This window comes from Alosa pseudoharengus, unplaced genomic scaffold (assembly GCF_046254945.1).
Source record: "Alosa pseudoharengus isolate Yale_2024_CS ecotype anadromous, Long Island Sound unplaced genomic scaffold, YU_APseudo_1.1 YU_APseudo_1.1_scf_21, whole genome shotgun sequence".
In the NCBI taxonomy this organism is placed as follows: Eukaryota; Metazoa; Chordata; class Actinopteri; order Clupeiformes; family Clupeidae; genus Alosa; species Alosa pseudoharengus.
The window spans coordinates 10,152,381-10,172,187 of NW_027468674.1; the positions used below are offsets into that span (position 1 = coordinate 10,152,381).

Here is a 19,807-nt window from a genome sequence, read left to right on the forward strand (position 1 = left end):
ACACACACATGCATAAACACACACACACGCATAAACACACACACAAGCACAGACATACACACAAGCACACACACAGGTATGCACACACAGTGCACACACTCAGGTCATGCACACATAGACTTACACGCACATACACACACAGGCATGCACACAAGCACACGCATGCACACACACAGAGAGATGTGCAGGACTGAGCAGCGGTCATATTTTGTACCGCTTTGCGATTCATCTAGTTGTGTGTTATTTACTCCATTGTGGATATAATGAGTGCTAGACTTGTGTTTTTGTCTTGTGGCCAACAAACTTGAAAACCTTTACAATCTTTTACAGTGATAACGCCACCATCCATTTGTTATCAAGATTACATCTGTGTGTGCTGGTACAGATGTGATAATGACAAAGACAATGACCATGTCATGCATGGATTACATCGTGTATCATGGCCAAGATTAAAAACGTTACAAATTCCTGTACGTTCAACTGCAGGACGAGGTAGAGTTTAAAAGCACACACACCGTCAGTAAAATTCTCACACACTCACAGAAGACACTGAAGAAGACCAGACATCTTTAAGACCAAGACCACTGAGAGCTGAAAACCAACCGAAATGTGCACTATTGGGGCTTTAGGTGAGTCCCTTGATATAATATGCATAAATAATACACAACCATGATCATAATTTTAAAAGTTTGGTTCCAAACGCTACGAATTTTCATAAATCATTTATTTTTACATTTAGTTTGGGTAATTTGAGTGCAACTGTAATTGGGTTATTATTGTTTGATTTATCTTTTCTCAATCAAAACTGCAATTGTATCGATATTTTAATAATAAATAAATAACATGAGTTATTAATGTTTTTAAAAATGGAGATTTAGTGTTTTGGAACCAAACTCTTCATTTGATTGTTTGTTCTTTCTGCAAAAAAAAAAAAAAAAGCCTACTCCAAGAGTTTCTGTATAACACCTTTATGAGATTTTGTTAAGATATGTAATAAATGTACTGAAATATGTTAGAGAATGATAGAGTCCAACTGTGTGTCCTTGTGTGTTTCAACATACTTGGCCAATACAACAAGACCTTGATTCTGATCCTGAAAAGTCTTCACCACCATTGGATTGTTGCTGTTGTTGTTTTTAAGTTTGTTTTTGTTTTCACAACCATTGCTTTTTTTGGTTTTGATTTTTCTTTGGTTTGGTCTCACACTTCATTCTACCCGGCTGCAAATTTGCTGCTGCTAGGGAGCGTCTAGATTTCTAGGCTAACTTTATCCCATATCAGGAAAAATAAACAAATCTTCCTTTCACATGTTCTGCTTATCAGATAAACACCGAATGCATGAAACTGGTTCAGTCAGGAATGTTTACTGAAATAACTTTTCTCTTATTTATTGATGCATACGCGCATATGTGCATCACTCACAAGTGCTTGTGTGCAATGTTTTTAAGAAATCACGAAGCTTAAGCTTCACATCGAGAAGAACAACACTGAGCATCGCACCAGCGAGATCAGCGTGAGCCGCTTGATACTGCGTCGCGGCCAGTGCTTTCAGCTAACGTTCTACACCACGCAAAAGGTCCGACAGGATACCGACACGGTGCTCCTCACCGTGGAAACGGGTATGTTGTTTCATCTAATAATTCTCAACAAAGTAACACCAGTGTCTGAGGTTATGCAGAACTAAGTCAAAACATACGTCTCTGTGTAAAATCTGTCTAAGTCGATGACCTAGGCTATAAAAACCTAAAGTGGCCAACCTCTGCATCCTAACCATGTTTAATAGGTGATTTACACTGAACTGTTATAGGATCAAATATTCAGGGTTTCCTCTACTTTGCTACAGCTCTACGTTAGGCCTACTATTGACATTAAGTTGTGGTGGACGTAAAATCGTTCCACCAAAATTGAGTGATCATACTTCCTTTACAGGGCCTTCACCCTCGGAGTCAAAGGGTACGCGCAGCGTGTTTGGTTTTCCGTTGCGTCTCGGTGGGAAAGGGAAGTGGAAAGTCCAGCTGTTGGAGAGTAGCTCGTCTTTCTTCACCATGGCAATCACCAGCCCAGCAGACGCCTGCGTGGGCTCCTACAAGCTCTCCATCAGGCTGGGGTCGGAGAACGCTGTGCCCCAAACACTCACAAACCTGGTGCTTCTCTTCAACCCCTGGTGTGCAGGTACAAAGGCTCTTTCAAGACAAGAGTATCTTCTCTCCTAGCACCACTAACATAACCTGACTCTCGCCAGATGAATTTCATTTCGCTTAGCTCCGCCTAGCTTCACTCACATCCCTCTCGCGATCTCTTCCTTGAGAGTGATTTCTGCACCAGATTTTATGGTAGAGCCAATCAGGACGCAGGGCGGGAGTTTCATAGATGTGACATAGCGTAGAATCGACTGTGAGACTGTTCTCAGCGTCACGGGTTGGCTTCGATGTGAGTGGTTGAAGTAGCACGTCAATAGATGACGGACAAGTGGCTTATCCAATCATATGCAAGCATTTTTTGATTAGGCCCAGCCTTCTGAAGCACCACTCCAATGGATTGACCCCAGATGGATGAGTGAAGCTAGGAACGAAATTCATCTGGCGAGAGTCAGGTTACCACTAACAACCAAACACGCTTAACATGACCTTTCTCTCTATTCTGTCCATTCCATGTCCCTTGACTTAACTATGAACTGTTGGTCTATTTCCTTTACAATGTAGTGTACTATTTACACTGTCAATTGGGTACTTTTACTTGTTATTACATTATAATCTCTACTATTCACACTGTCAGCTAAATTAATACATGTACATGTAATGCAAATGTATAATGCTACAAAATCACATGTTTGTAAAGGCATGCTGTAGTTCCTATGCATGTGGATCCTGTTAGCACATTAAGCACACATGTATATCTTTATACTGTATACATACACTATAAACCTTCTAGTGAAAACAAGGGATCAGATTTACAAAGTAAATGTGTGTCTGTGTGTGTGTGCGTGTGTGTGTGTGAAGAGGACTGGGTGCACCTCCCTCGAGAGGATGAGAGGCAGGAGTATGTGATGGCAGAGCAGGGCGACATCTATAGAGGGACCCACCACTACATAAGCTCCATGGACTGGAATTACGGACAGGTATGCACACTGCATTAATGCAGCTCTTTATAATGCACAGGTATGCACACTGCATTAATGCAGCTCTTTATAATGCACAGGTATGCACACTGCATTAATGCAGCTCTTTATAATGGACAGGTATGCACACTGCATTTCAGCTCTTTATAATGAACAGGTATGCACACTGCATTAATGCACCTCTTTATAATGGACAGGTATGCACACTGCATTTCACCTCTTTATAATGGACAGGTATGCACACTGCATTTCACCTCTTTATAATGCAGAGGTACTGTATGCACACTGCATTAATGCAGCTCTTTATAATGCACAGGTATGCACACTGCATTTCACCTCTTTATAATGCACAGGTATGCACACTGCATTAATGCAGCTCTTTATAATGGACAGGTATGCACACTGCATTTCACCTCTTTATAATGCACAGCACACTGCATTAATGCAGCTCTTTATAATGCACAGGTATGCACACTGCATTAATGCACCTCTTTATAATGGACAGGTATGCACACTGCATTTCACCTCTTTATAATGCACAGGTATGCACACTGCATTAATGCAGCTCTTTATAATGCACAGGTAGGCACACTGCATTAATGCACCTCTTTATAATGGACAGGTATGCACACTGCATTTCACCTCTTTATAATGGACAGGTATGCACACTGCATTAATGCAGCTCTTTATAATGCACAGTAGGGCTGAACGATTTATTGCATTTGCATAATATCGCGATATGATGAAACACGATTTTCAAACTGCAAAGGCTGCGATTTGTAATATGTGACGTCACCAAAACGCATTTATACTTGCGCTTGCCGACGCGCCACCGACTCTTCTCACCGACCACTGAAGAAGCAAAAAACGTAAACAAGAGGACCAGCTAACAGTGTCAAGAAAGGTCTGATCAGTAGAGCTACTTTGGTTAAAAATAAACCTCTTCATTACCTTTTGCTCGAACCTACCATGTCCCTGGTTCTAGTTCATAATTCCCCTGTTCTGCTACTCTGGCTGGTAACTTCGTTCACTTGTCCAGCTGACGATTAAAACTCCACGACTGTTTAGGCTGCACAGCAGCCATTCACCTGTGCACTGGGGACTTTGTTTACTGGAGTACAGTGACAGTGGGGGCATTTGCGATATCCAAGGGGGTTGGCGGCACAAACATTTCATCTCACAGGTAAATGAATTGATGCATAATGTTATCCCAGCTGTTCTAACATTAGCTTACCAGCTAAGGCTCTAGGCTACATACATGCTGCTAACTGCTGATAACTTTGCCTGTTTAAAGAGTTTTGTCTCCGCGATTGGCTTTGTTGTGATATGAACAAACTAGTTAATTTGCATGCATGCGTATTGCGCTGCGGTCTTGATGATGCTAACCTTTAGTTAACACCAAGCCGAACGGTCATTCGGCCGCATTTATTTGCGCTACAACAATCTACAGTAGTTTGTTCCGATTCACGTGCAAGTAGCCTAGAGAGGAGAGGAGCGGGTCTGTGTGTGTGTGCGTGTGTGTGTGTGTGCGCGCACGCGCGTGTATGGAGAGCACAGGACAAGGAGAAGCCGTGTCAGTGCCACTACATGTAGACCTATTTGTTAACTAACGAAAGAAGGTCATATCTACATGAAATAGAAACGAATCAGAATCATTAAATGTTTACAAGGCTGGTTCAAACAATATAGGTCTACTAATGTGATTAAAGTAGTTAAATAAAAAATAATTCATTCATCAATCTTATTCAATGACCTAATGCCATCATAACATAGGCCTGGGCTCCAGGAAAGAACAGTTTATGTTTAACTTATCTAATTTTGTGTTAGTCATACTATAGAATAATATATTGCTTGTCTTTGTTGAATAAGACAGAAGATAAAGAGCTTAAAAATAATCGCATATCGCATCGCAATCGCAATATTGGTGAGAAAAATCGCACTTAGATTTTTTTCCAAAATCGTTCACCCCTAATGCACAGGTATGCACACTGCATTTCACCTCTTTATAATGCACAGGTATGCACCCTGCATTTCAGCTCTTTATAATGAGCAACTCAATATAATTCTTTTACCTTAAAATAATGGCTTCAAACTCATTTTGCAATACAGAGTACGGAGTCTCTGCCAATGTCAACGTGTGTCCAGAACACCCGATAATGCACTATGTAACATTGCTGCTGCGCGTAGTTGCATGACCATAAATATATTTAATATATGAGGGAGTTCTTCCTTAACCTGACAATAGCCAGATGAATTTCGCTCCGCCTAGCTCCACTCATCCATCTGGAACCGATCCATTGAAGTGTTGCTTCAGAAGGCTGGGCCTAATCAAAAAATGCTTGCATATGATTGAATAAGCCACTTGTCCGTCATCTATTGACGTGCTACTTCAACCACTCACATCGAAGCCAACCCGTGACGCTGATAACAGTCTCACAGTCGCTTCTACGCTATGTCACATCTATGAAACTCCCGCCCTGCGTCCTGATTGGCTGAACCATAAAGTTGGTTGCAGAAATCACTCTCAATGGAAGTGGTACCAGATGGATGTGAGTGAAGCTAGGCGGAGCTAAGCGGAACGACATTCATCTGGCTATTGTCAGGTTACTTCTTCCTGGCCACTATTGCCTTGATCTTGCTCTTGCTAAGTAATGCTGTAATGTGAAGCTGCTGGCTCTGGTGGGGTTTAGCCTGGTAACCTGATGTACCAGTGAGATTGAATTGAATTCAGTAGACCAATCACAACTTTGTACAAGTAGTGCTATTATGTGAAGCAATTTGTTTGAGTGTAATAGGCTGCAACAATATGGTTATGGTAACCGTAAACTGATTTAGTGGTCTGTTCCTGTCCAAGGGGTATAGTGTGCTTGTGTTAAAAATGTGTTTTTAATGCTGCTCCTTCAGTTTGAGGAGGATGTGGTGGACATCTGCTTAAAGCTGCTGGACATGAACCCCAAGTGTCTGAAGGACGCTGCGGAGGACTACTCTGCCCGCTGCAACCCCATCTACGTAGGAAGGGTGATCAGTGCTATGGTATGCACATGTTTTTGTCTCCCAGATACGTACACACACCCACACCCACACCCATACACACACACACACACACACACACACACACACACACACACACACTCACACGAACAAACAAAATGGCTAGTTTGACTTTTTGTTTTCTTTTATGTATTTTAATTATGTATTTTATTACTTATGTTTCATAACTTTCAATATTTATTTATTTGTTTACTTATTTATTTATTTATTTATTTAACCTTTTAATGAATAACTATTAATAACTAACTTTATTTTCTATTGTTTGTTATTCTCTGTTCTCCAATGGAGTAAAGCACATTGAATTGCCTTCAAGTACGAAATGTGCTGTTAATAAACTTGCCTTGCCTTTTCCACAGACCAATGCTCACACTCACACACACACATACACACACACACACACACACACACACACACACACACACTAAGCAAAACTAAGCTAATTTGACTGACTTTGGTGTCTTTTCCACAGATCAATGCCGACGGTGACCGCGGCATACTCGCTGGCAAATGGCAGCCACCGTACACTGGCGGAGTGGCCCCAACGCACTGGGACGACAGCGTGGACATCCTGCGGCACTGGCGTGACTCCAACTACTCCCCCGTCAAGTACGGCCAGTGCTGGGTGTATGCAGCGGTCATGTGCACTGGTGAGAACTGGAACTGTCCTGAACATTCTATTTCAATTGTCTAATTTCGTCTCTATAGTAACAGTGCTGGTGAGAGCCAGAGTGGTAGGCTACTCATGAAGGTCACTTGGTTTAGAGAAAGTCTGGTTAACACTTTCTATGAACAATACATCCATTACGCATTATAGGACACATCCATAAAGACTTATAAAGCATTTATAAAGCCTTATAGTGATCAACAAAACGATTGATACTATTGTAACTATTTATCGTTATATTAGGCTATAACTTTATTTTTATACATAGACAACAAAGACTGTAAACTGTAAACATTATGATGGTTTTGTTTAAGTCCTTGACCTTGAAGTATCAATAGATTATAAAGCTCCTTTTATTCCTGTAATGTCATTGCTGGCATTGTTTTAGCCTTTGACTTTTTGATTGACATGTTTTTGATATTGAGGAATGTGTTAGATACTGAATTTCAGTAGTCTCATGAGAACAAGTTGGGTAAGTGTAGTGTTTGTAGTGGGGTAAAGACTGTTTAGACAGCAGGGCCAGAGTAATTGCATTGCCAATGCATGGTGTTGAACAAGAGAGAACTCGACCAGTACTTATGAGGGCATGGTGTTAGTGTCACAAGTCGCCAACAAAGGCTCCTTCATGATGTCTGATTCTAACACAGTGTGTTTGGATTGCATCATCAACTCAACTGTTGATTCTTATGTCTGTGTATGTGTGTGTGTGTGTGTGTGTGTGTGTGTGTGTGTGTGTGTGTATGTATGTGTATGTGTATGTGTATGTGTATGTGTAACTGTGTGTGTGTGTGTGTGTGTGTGTGTGTGTGTGTGTGTGTATGTGTATGTGTATGTGTATCTGTGTGTGTGTGTGTGTGTCAGTTATGAGGTGTTTGGGAATTCCATGTCGTGTGGTCACCAACTTCCAGTCAGCCCACGACACCGATAAAAACCTGACCATTGACAAATACTGTTCTGACGACGGTGTGCAGCCTAAACAAAGTCGTGACAGTGTGTGGTGAGTGTCTCTGGCCGAAAGCAAGTACACAACACTGACCTAATGGTAACAGGGGGACAATGAAGACGTTGGGGCAGCCGTGGCCTACTGGTTAGCGCTTCGGACTTGTAACCGGAGGGTTGCTGGTTCAAACCCTAGACTTGTAGTCAAGACCGCCTAAACCGAGACCAAGACACTACCAAGACCAGAGGGTATCAAGACCGAGACCAAGACGAGACCAAGGCCAAGACAGACTGAGTCAAGACCAAGACAAAGTCGAGACCGAGACCAAGACCGAGACCAAAAAAAAAAAAAAAAAACAGCTAGCGAGCTAGTGTTACCAAAGTCCTTTTAGGCATGTCCCTCCACTCGGCGGCCATATTGCAACACTTTTTGGGTACTCATCGGGCATCCTATTCAGCAGAAATGCGCGTGCGCAAGGCTTCACCACACCAACCGTGCTCCAGTGTTGAGTTCACAACACATGATTGGCACAATGTCTGCACAACACAGCACATAATTGGCTCAAAGTAGTCAACTCACACCACATGATTCGCTCAATGTATACACATGTCGACATTTTGGCGAGGAAGGGGTGGGATATGTGTAGACAACGGCCATATTGGCGTTGCAAACTAGCCCCATGCATTTCTATGGAGGATTTTTTGAGTGCTGTGTCTCCACATTAGAAAGTCTCTGGTGTTACACCATAACTTGCATCAATTGAATAAGAGCAGCATACTGGGGCAGGGTTCTCAAGTTTTGAGCTCAGCTTGGAGTGAGATTGGGGGGGGGGGGGGGGGGGGTGCACTCACTCACTAATTATAAAAAAAAATTGGAAAGAAGCATTAACCCTTTGAGACCTTGAATTTGTCATTGTAATCTATACATCCTATATCTTGTTTTTGTCTGGGAAAGTATAATGCATAGCCTATGTCTCTTATGTCAGCCTTATCAAGGGAAACCATTTGTTTTTTTATGTCACCAGGAAGCATGTCAGTAGAAATAACTTTTCATATTTAGGTGGGATAGATTGGAATCTTGAAATATAATAATCGTGACGCTGGGATATTCTATGGCTCACCAATTTACGAGATGTAGACCTATATGTACTGAGTGAGACAAATATTTTATTTATTAGGCTAATTGCTTTATTCACTTGAGTAGCCTATATTGTCACTGAATCATTAGACTAAGCATGTGCATGCCGAAACCGAGGACAGCAAGTTCATTATACATTATGGTGGTTGGCAGGTCATTGTCTGCAGCAGTCCTGGGGGTCGTTTCTAGAAAAGTTAGCAACGACGTTGCTCAACCACCATGGTACGACGCAACTTGCGACCAAACAACGACACTGTTACACCTGTTTCCAGAAAGCATCGTACCTGTGTCGCAATTCACTACCTCCGACGTTCGAACACCGTAGTTCCAACAACGTTGTTGATGATGCAGCGATACATATCATTGGTGGAAACAGTGGCAACGTATAATACCCCACCCCCTAGAAATGTTCTGTCACGGCCTATGTCGACACGTTTCTAATCTAAACCGAGTGATTAATGCTGGCATTGTCATTGCCATCAGCCAAAACCTAAACCTATTGCAAGCATAAAAAACAGTTTATTTAAGCAGACCAATATGAGTCATTATTTGTGTTAAATATCTATGTTGGAAAAAATATATAGCCTGGACAAATGTCTGGGTATCCCATAGCATATAAACTGTCTCGTGGCTTAACGGCATCGCGTCAGTGCACTGAGCGCTCGGCCGGAGTTCGCGTCCTATGTCTTCTTTTCATCTCTGACTAAGAGTAGGCCTACGAGACACAACAATAGGTTTTGACCATACATATTTATGTATATATTTACTCTACATCGAGAGACCATAGGTAGGCCTACAATACATCAGTCAAAAACAATTGAATGTCACACTAGTTCACCTGCAGGTAGCGAGAAGCAAGAGGACAATCTCACATCATAAGAAAATCGAACCTACAACGTTGGGATAATAAGTCATCTGCTTTAGCCACTACACTATTTATCACTGCTGATGTAAGGGACTGTGAAGATTATAATACTAAAAGCAAGGCAATACTTGAATTAACATAAATAGCAAGAATGAGCCAAGTAGGGGAGTCAGTGTCTTAATCAAAATTAAGCTACAGGATAGATCAATCATTGAATCACGAGATAAACATCCACTTCGCAAATTTTGGTTAGGCGGTTGTGATTTTTGGTTAGGCGCTCCGGACACCAACAGGAACTACCAAGGAACGACACAAGTGCGACTGCCTAGGGGCAGTAGTTCAAACGACCAAACTTTGCGTCCTTGTTTGCGATTGAGAGTTCGAACTACCCTTTCTAGAAACACCAAATCCAAGAACGATGGAGCGTACTACCAAGGTTGCGACGCAAGTTAGCAAACGATGCTTTCTAGAAACGACCCCCTGTATGTTTAGAAAAAAATGTAGGCCTATGTGTAGCATACTCGCTCAAATTGATAACACTCGTTAATAATAAGCTAATTTTCATTCATTGTTGACATGGTCCATGGAGGATCAGATGGGTGTCCCGGGACCTGATGAACACGGCGCTAAAAAGCACAAACGAGTGCGAAAGTTGCAGCCGTGACGACAGGGAAAGTGCAGGCAGCCACGAGAGTGATTGGTCGTGTAAAATGAACGTTGCTGATGTCTTGCTTACACAAAGCTATAACGACACAATCATTAGGTTTTCTTAATGACCGACAGTTTAGTTTAGTTTATAGATAAGAAATAATTTTGCCATAAAGTAGGCTAGGCCAAATGTTCGTGAAAAGGCTTGATTTACACACCCTGTAAAGTACCATAAGGCTGGTTTACCAAATGACAGACAGTTGAATTTCTGAATAAAAAGAATGTTGGTGCAGTTTTGAAATCTTAAACGTGTAACCCCACACAAGCATGTGGTTGTAGGGAGGGGATGTGCTATTTTGGAATTTTACCCGGATACAACGAATAGCCTACTATTTTTTGATTGGATGTCGGTGGCTATTTATTTTTTTGATTTTGCTGGTGAGTGGTGCGCTAGTTCTGAACCCTGCGAGAAATCCTCTCGTATCCCTGCGCCTCCTCTAATAATTATGCAGATACCTTGACATCCCTAGTAATATTTCTGCGTGAGAAATGCAAGGTGTGGTGTGTGAGCGTGTGAACTTGTTGAATTGCGTGTGTCTCACGCCCATTGCGTGAGACTTGAGAACCCTGCTGGGTAAGAGGTTCAGTCCCAGTTTAAATTAAATTTAAGAAGGTATTATTTCAACTACAGACAGAACAATGCAGAGACAGAGCATGTCATGAATGTGTGTGACTGTGAGCTCACTCACTGTAAATGTTTTCGTAGACTGGGTGAGATAAACTATGTAGGCTATAGCAATTGCATGACAATGATGAGAGAGAGAGACTTTGCAAAACTTGCATTTTGCAGAATGCTTCTTTCTTGCCCCTGGACTGCAAATTTCTTTATGTTCCGTGAATGCAAATTTAATGATGGCGGAATTCGCTGACATTATTATTACTAGGTCTGACTGAGACTGACAGCTACGACATAAACCTAACATTTCGCGCTGGCTACACTTGCGTCTTTTGATTGGATGAGTGCCAGTTTCTTAATCACAACAAAATACATGTATGCATGGGCGGACTGGCCATCTGGCATACCGGGCATTTTCCCGGTGGGCCGACGCACCTTTTGGGCCGATATAGGCTATATATATATAATTATTATTTTGGCCAACGATCGGCCCAAAGGAAGGACAATCAGCGGCCCATTGGTTACATTTCTATTGACACTGGACTGCTCCAATAACAGCTCACGTCAGGCCCCACCTCTCCCATTTTGGCTCAGAGCCAGGATTCTGTGAGCGCATCAAAAGTTAATCGAAGTTGCCTACACGAAATTGCGGCGGGTGCCGGTAGTGACAATTGTGCAAAATTAACACCAATGTAGAAGCTTATACAATATTGCAAGTAGGATAGCATATGTCAGCAACATGTTGAAGTTCGTTGAGTTTGAACAAGGATGTAAGCAAGCCTACAGAGCAGAGGGACAGTGAGCAGGTGGTGAAGAGTGCGAGCCTAGTTGAGGCTACATGATGAGAACTCACTCACTGGTGAAGCAGGTAGGCTATGTGTGACATGCCATGCTGACGATGATGATTATAATGACTTATTAATTGCGGTAATGATATGGTAATGATAACACAGTAACACAGTAAGGCCGTGCTGTGATTACAATAACAAATAGCGCAACTTTACATTTTCTAAATGAATTATTTGCAAACCCGGACTGCAAAACAGTGTCAAATCGACGTTGTTGGTCAGATTGATCAGTCTGACACCCAAAATTCAACATCGATGGCATGAGTGGTGGTTGGTCTCTCAAAGTAGAGAAGGTTTCTATCTTGGAAGGGTTATCATGGTAAAGATGGGCTAAAAGACTAGCCTGGCGAGCCAGAGCCACATTAAAATGTAGGGTCTGGGCACTCACCGTTCGCAGTGCTCAGTCCGAGGGGCGGGATAATCAGTTGTATTTCAAATTCCATCTGCAAGCAATAGGACGCAATAGGATATTTGTTTTCAAGCAGGGAATTCAAGCCAAACCGTTGCAACTCTGCCATCAATCATTATGTTAAGCCCACCAAACGACTCTATACACGATTTCAATGTCTGATTAAGTTTCGATTTCTGGAGCTCACAAGCCAACGGAGAGTTGCTAGACTAGCCCTGGCAGCAAATGTAATTTGCTGACGCTAGGGGCGCGTCTAGATTTCTAAGCTACTAAAAGAATGTAGACTGACGGAAATGTAAGCTACAAAACGTAAAGTCATGCACAAGCCAACTAAGCTATAACCTATACGATAGGCTACTGGAACTGGAAGACACTAAAGATAATTAGTTCCTACTGTTCCAAAATGTACCAGCAATGTAGGTAGGTAGTATAGCCTACAGGAATAAAATATTTCCAGCCCTGTTTATTTCATGTTGTTTCAGTTGTCCAGTTATAACTGGTATAAATTACATTAATGTCTACGACAATCTGGGTAATTTAACTCTTTACACATAGGCTTCAGTATTTTTTTGGTGCTGCTGTCAATTGAGCATTGTATAGTTTAAATGTAGCCTATATAATAATTAGAAATGATACTTTGAATTCAAGCAGAAACTCTTCTTTAATAATTGCTTGTATAGCCTACTTGAATATGGAGATCATGTGCTCCATGCCTACCTCTGATCAGTCAGAGTGAGGCCTACATCACTTTCAGTGCTCCATGACAGTTGAATATATATATTCAAGGGTAATGCAAAGATTTTGTATTTAATTAAGTGTGCCCGACCAATTTGAGGGCTGCTTGGGCCAAATATGCCAGGGCCGATTTTTGGTCCCAGTCCACCCCTGCATGTATGTCATTGATTGGTTGCATTTGAAAGGTTGCATTTGAAGGGCGTGAAAGGCGAAATAATTTAATGTTGCATTATCGAATGTTATGTTTTGTATCATGGACATATTTGTTGCAAATCTCCCGACCACTATGTCGACCCGAGACCGCAAGACCAAGACAATGAGACCAAGACAAGACCGAGGGATCCGAGACCAAGACAAGACCAAGACCAAAGACGGTCGAGACTGTGACAAGACCGAGACCACGTAAAAGTGGTCTCGAGACCGGTCTCGAGACCAAGACCGGTCTCGAGACATCCAACTCTATCAAACCCTGACTAGTAGGCACGGCTGAAGTGCCCTTGAGCAAGGCACCTAACCCCTCATTGCTCCCCGAGCGCCGCTGTTGTTGCAGGCAGCTCACTGCGCCGGGATTAGTGTGTGCTTCACCTCACTGTGTGTTCACTGTGTGCTGAGTGTGTTTCACTAATTCACGGATTGGGATAAATGCAGAGACCAAATTTCCCTCACGGGATCAAAAGAGTATACATATACACTCAGGCCCGACTGATTTTCATTTCAAAGTATCTGTGTTGGTTTTGAACGTTTCAACTGGAAAGCCTCCAGGAATAGATTGAAAGGGTCTATATGCACATGGCTGTAACGAAAAGTTTCATGGACTGTCACTAACACATAACACTGACAACACTATACTAGCTGATGAAGTCAACGACTAAGCAACAAACCTGTCACTCACATTCTGAAGATAGATAGATAGATAGATAGATAGATAGATAGATAGATAGATACTTTATTGGTCTATCTATCTATCTATCTATCTTCAGAATGTGAGTGACAGGTTTGAAAGACATACTAAAGCTATCATATGCTGGTGGCTCACAGAGGGATACGTTTTCAACTTCCTGACACATTTTCTAATGCCATCCATATCCACCACACAAATTAATTTCTCTCCTTCTCTCTCTTTCTTTCTCTCCATGTGTGTGTGTGTGTGTGTGTGTGTGTGTGTTCAGGAACTTCCACGTGTGGGTAGAGGGGTGGATGAAGCGTCCAGATCTCTCTGCAGGGTCTACATATGATGGCTGGCAGGTGCTGGATGCCACCCCACAGGAGAAGAGTGAAGGTAACACGCACACACACTCACACACTCATAAACACACATACAAACTGAGAGAGAGAGAAATAGAGAGAGAGAGAGAGTGAGAGAGAGAGAGAGAGAGAGAGATAAAGTTACAGTAAGTTGCTGAAACCCATTCGTCTTGTCTTTTAGGAGTGTTTTGCTGCGGCCCGTGCCCTGTGAAGGCTGTTCTGGAGGGACACACTGACCTGAAGTACGACGTGCCGTTCGTCTTCGCTGAAGTCAACGCCGATCAGGTCACCTGGCTGCTGCAAGCTAACGGCTCGAAGAAACGGCTCTCCACTGACACCAGATCAGTGGGCAAGAACATCAGCACCAAAGCCGTGGGAGTGGAGAAACGAGAGGACATCACATCTAACTACAAATACACAGAAGGTGTGTGTGTGTGTGTGTGGGGGGGGGCAACTGCAAATACCCGGCATCACCAGAAATGTTCTTATAGCAGGAGATAGCGATAGATATGATCAAATATAAAGGCTAACTAGCTTTAGCTTGGCTCATGTATATCACTCTGAACCAGTCAAAAATTCTCAGGAAACACTTAGCCTTAGCTAGCTTAGCTTAGCTCAGCTTAGCTCAGCTTAGCTTATAAACAATTCTCATTCACTTATATGGAAAAATACTGTCACTTGCCTCTTATTATTAATTTTCTCCTTTAAGACCTTAGCAGGTTGTGTTATCATTTACTAGGCCGTGAGAAAGATGCATGGTAAAGCTCATAATAGTGGTAACCTAATTGAAAGGAACCCAACTGATTTTACAAAATAGGACTTTGTTTACGGTACTTAGCCACTTGAATACCCATAGGATTCCATAAAAAAACTGGCTTCTAATGTCTTAGACACACACACACACACACACACACACACACACACACACACACACACACACACACACAGGCTTTAACAGACCTCACTATCACATTCACCTGAACACACTTTCCTCATAACTTACAGAAGTTCATTACATTTCAGCAAGACAATAAAATTGAAGCTGCAGGGCGAGACCTTAGTTAGGAATTCCTACCGCATCTGTCAATACTAATCACTCCAGAGGCTCTGCCCAGTTCAGATTGGACTCCTCGGGATGAACTTGTTTTTTGGTTATAAATGAAAAGTGTGAGTAATGAACGTTCAGGATACTTGATATGTAAATGTAAATGGGGCAGTCGTAGCCTACAGGTTAGGGCCTCGGGCTTGGAACCGAAGGGTTGCCGGTTCGATCCCCGACCAGTGGGAATGGCTGAAGTGCTCTTGAGCAAAACCCCTCACTGCTCCCCGAGTGCCGCTATAGTAAGGCAGCTCACTGCTCTGGGTTAGTGTGTGCTTCACCTCACTGTGTGCTCTGTGTGTCTCACTAATTCATGGATGGGATAAATGCAGAGACCAAATTCCTTGTGTACGCTAGTATACTTAGCCTAGAAACCTGATTTTTACACATTCTTGCCCCTGAAATGGACTGATTGCTGTGTCTCAACTCGTTAGGCCTTCAAAGGGAGAGGCGCGTGTTTGAGGAGGCTGTACGCCGAAACAACAGGACCCCCTTTTGTGGCGGCGCCATCCTCCCTCCAACACAGACCCCCGAGGTGAAGCTGCAGATCACGCAGACGAGCGTGCCGATCGACGGCAGGGACGTGGAGATGAGCCTGTCGCTGCGCAGCGAACACGCGTCCCCGCGGGAGCTCAGCGTGCGCCTGGTGGCTCAGGCCATGAGGTACACGGGCGTGGCCGACAGCCAGGTGTGGAGCGACTCGGAGAATGTCAGGCTTCAGCCCAGGCAAGGTGAGGGTGTGCAAATACACGTTTGTTTTTGAGCACACGCATACTATACAACAAGCAACCTGTGTGTGTGTGTATACAACAAGCAATATGTTGGTAGTAATTCTCATCTGAACATCCCTTCTCCGAACCTGTGTGTGTGTGTGTGTGTGTGTGTGTGTGTGTGTGTGGACAGAACACAAGATTCCCATTCGGATTCCATATTACATGTACAGTACCAAGATGCTGGACAACAACAGTCTGAAGATCTCTGCGTTGGTGCGGGACAAACAGCGCCCAGGAGAGGCCTACTTCACTGAAGAGGACTTCGTCCTAGAGAGCCCCAAGCTCACCATTGAAGTAAGCCAGAGACTTTATAGAGAAATAGATAGATAGATAGATAGATACTTTATCGATCCCCAACAGAGGTATAAACGTCCGGCTTTAGAATGTAAAAGTCCTGCCATGTAGCTTATTGGTTCTACCTGTGCGCTTAACACAGGTGATTTCACTAATTAGCTGATCTACCTGGCTGAAGAGTTGTGCTTATTAGAATCAGCTAATTACCGTAAGCGAATGGTTGGAACAGAATTGTGGCAGGATAACGGAAGGGCATGAGGCCACGTGTGAAGTAGCCCTGAGATGGATCTTAGTTCTTCGTTTCCATGACGGTGGCCCGAAAACATTGAAAGCTCTTATCTCACATTTTAATTGACAAGCATTTACCTAATGTTTGCGTTTGATGTTTGTGGTTTAGACCCAGGGGAGCTGTGAGCAGTACAGCGAGATGACGGCCATGATCACATTCCACAACGTGTTGTCCATCCCCCTCAAAAACTGCACCATGTCTGTCGGGGGCAGTGGGCTACTACATGTTACAACGGACGTGAAGTGAGAACACATGAATACACACTCATACACTTCATCATTATGGCCAACTACAGAACAACAAAACTGTTCATCATCTACTCTATGACTTCTTATAGATATGTGTGTGTGTGTGTGTGTGTGTGTGTAGGGTTTCCGACGTGGCACCAGGTGAGATTCTGCGTGTGCCGATGCGTTTCACCCCTTACCGTGTCGGCTTCAGGAAGCTGGTGGCCGACTTCGACTGCAACGCCTTCAGGGACATCAAGGCCCACTGCTACTTGAACGTCAAACCACGGCAGGAAACCTTGTGGTGCGGAGTCGTTCCCAGCAGTCCCTTGTGAGTCACACTCTTCCTATGGACCCTTTCAAGAGAGTTCCATTATCAGCATCATAGTTGGCCCCATAAGACTTCCTTTTTAACATTCCATATGTTATCTTAATGCAGAGGAAGTAGATTGGGGCCCAAATAGAACGTTCAAGCATTGTTTTTGTTTTTATTGTTGAAAGGGTCTATAGATGCACTACATACAGTAACAATAACTCAGAACGGTAGCAGTGTAGTGTAGTGACTTTCTAATGAGGAGACACAGCACTCAAAAAATCCTCCATAGAAATGCATGGGGCAAGTTTGTAACGCCAATATGGCCGTTGTCTACACATATCACACCCCTTCCTCGGCAAAACGTCAATATGTGAAGACATCGTGCCAATCATGTGTTGTGAACTTGCCGCTGGAGCAAGATTGGTGTCATGAAGCCTTGCTCACGCGCATTTCTGCCGAATAGGATGCTCAATGAGTGCCCAAAAAGCGTTGCAATATAGCCACCGAGTGGAGGGACTTGCCTAAAAGGACTTTGGTGTAGTGACTAAGAAACTGAGCTAGCAGAGGGCCATGGGTTCGATTCCTAGTTACACTTAGCGTGTTTCCATCCAACTCATGCGAATCAGTGCTGCGGGCATGTAGCCTAATCGGGCTACAGGTTTTCTACAGGAATGGCGAAAACGTTAGCGAAAACTTTAGCATCAGCAAAACAACTGTGCACCGATGTGTGTATTCAGTTTGTTTTATTGTACGGAAACAAGCAAGAGAACACATCAAGTTGCCTAATGTTATAGGGAAGCGCCAGAGATTGCTGAGATTCTCTGAAGGTTACGTCACACAATGCGAATGCGAATGACTCAGATGTGACATGATCAGGTAAGAGGTTTGGAACAAAAACGGCAATGCTGCTTTGCAATTGTTGAACTTTTATTTTGACAAGTCGTCGTTGTTCTGTCTTCCACATTCATGAAAGGTTTGGTATGAATGTTGAGTCATGTCTCATGAAACAGTCATGAATGCTTTATGTGTAGTTTATGACAGCTGCTATGAATGTGTTATGAACTCACCCGTCAAACAAAGTGTTACCGGCTTAAGTTTCATGTGTCATGACAGTGTCATGTCACTCTTATGTCATTAATGTCAAGTAAAGTGTTACCAAAAAAAACCTTCCACCAAACCATCAATACTCAAATCATTACATACACATCATGCCATCAGTGTATATTATACCATGTTATGAATGTTATGTTATGAACCATGAATATTAAATAGCATATTGTTGTGATGTCTGATCTTTTAGTTATGAAATGCCAGTGGTGCGCCATTATGCCCCATACCCCTTGATGCCAACGATGATGGCGATGACGAGCAGTGATGACATAGTCCTTAGTCAATAGCACTTCAGTATTGAGATGAAGATCGACACACCATGTGGATAAAGATTGACACACCATGTGGATAAAGATCGACACACCATGTGGATAAAGATTGACACACCATGTGGATAAAGATCGACACACCATGTGGATAAAACTTACACTGGCTTGAACTGTTCATTTCCTTGAATTTCCCCTTGGGGATCAATAAAGTATCTATCTATCTATCTAGTGTGAAGAGCATGCACAGTGCTGAGGTGGAACAGCCGTATATATACACACATGGCTCTCTGTGTCTGTGTTCATCTGAAGTGCTTAACCCAGTTCTTTGAGCTTAAAGAGGCAATGAATTGATTTATCGTCTAAAGCTAGCAAGCTTGGTTTCATTAATAGAAATAGTTTCCCACTGTCACTGTTGCTGTGTTTACCACTCCGTCCACACAGTGCAGAGCTTGTGTGTGTGTGTGTGTGTGCGCACTCTCTTCTGAGAGCACAAAAACAGCTTTTATTATTTCACGAGTTACTGTATCTTTGTAATCACACAGTTTTGATGATATGCTCTTGTGTGTGTCCTGCTGTCTTAGTGGAGAGACCTGTGGGTGGGATATAGGTATTCTTTATGAGGGTGAGTTGTAACATTTGTCATTTACACCGTAAGTGAAAGTGACATGCTTGGTTATGAAGAATACACAAGTGGGTGTTGATATTGATATGCTTGGTGGGTTCAACTATATGAAGGTGTGTGTGGTTAAAGACTATCGACTTGTTTTTTTCCAAATCATTGTTACAAACAAATGTTGAAGAATACACAAGTGGGTGTTGATATGCTTGGTGGGTTCAACTATATGAAGGTGTGTGTGGTTAAAGACTATCGACTTGTTTTTTTCCAAATCATTGTTACAAACAAATGTTGAAGAATACACAAGTGTGTGTTGATATGCTTTGTGGGTTCAACTATATGAAGGTGTGTGTAGTTAAAGACTATCGACTTATTTTTTCCAAATCATTGTTACAAACAAATGTTTCTGTGTCTTCCTTTCAGTGGTTCCTTTGTTGAATTATGATTAGGGCAATAAATATACACTTAGAGCTGGAAG

At 42.7% G+C, this 19,807-nt stretch overlaps 1 protein-coding gene across 1 annotated transcript; it reads left to right on the forward strand.

Annotated features, from left to right (window-relative positions):
- Positions 1-521: 521 nt before the first annotated feature.
- LOC143137574 (protein-glutamine gamma-glutamyltransferase 2-like) lies at positions 522-19,806 on the forward strand. The gene is made up of 14 exons (XM_076297822.1): positions 522-629; positions 1,449-1,619; positions 1,930-2,172; positions 3,000-3,118; positions 6,023-6,151; positions 6,639-6,816; positions 7,695-7,830; positions 14,261-14,370; positions 14,518-14,760; positions 15,870-16,166; positions 16,339-16,502; positions 16,900-17,033; positions 17,161-17,349; positions 18,635-19,806. The coding sequence occupies exons 1-14, from the start codon at positions 608-610 to the stop codon at positions 18,729-18,731; spliced, it is 2,232 nt and encodes a 743-aa protein (XP_076153937.1). The 5' UTR covers positions 522-607; the 3' UTR covers positions 18,732-19,806.
- The last annotated feature ends 1 nt before the right edge of the window (position 19,807 follows it).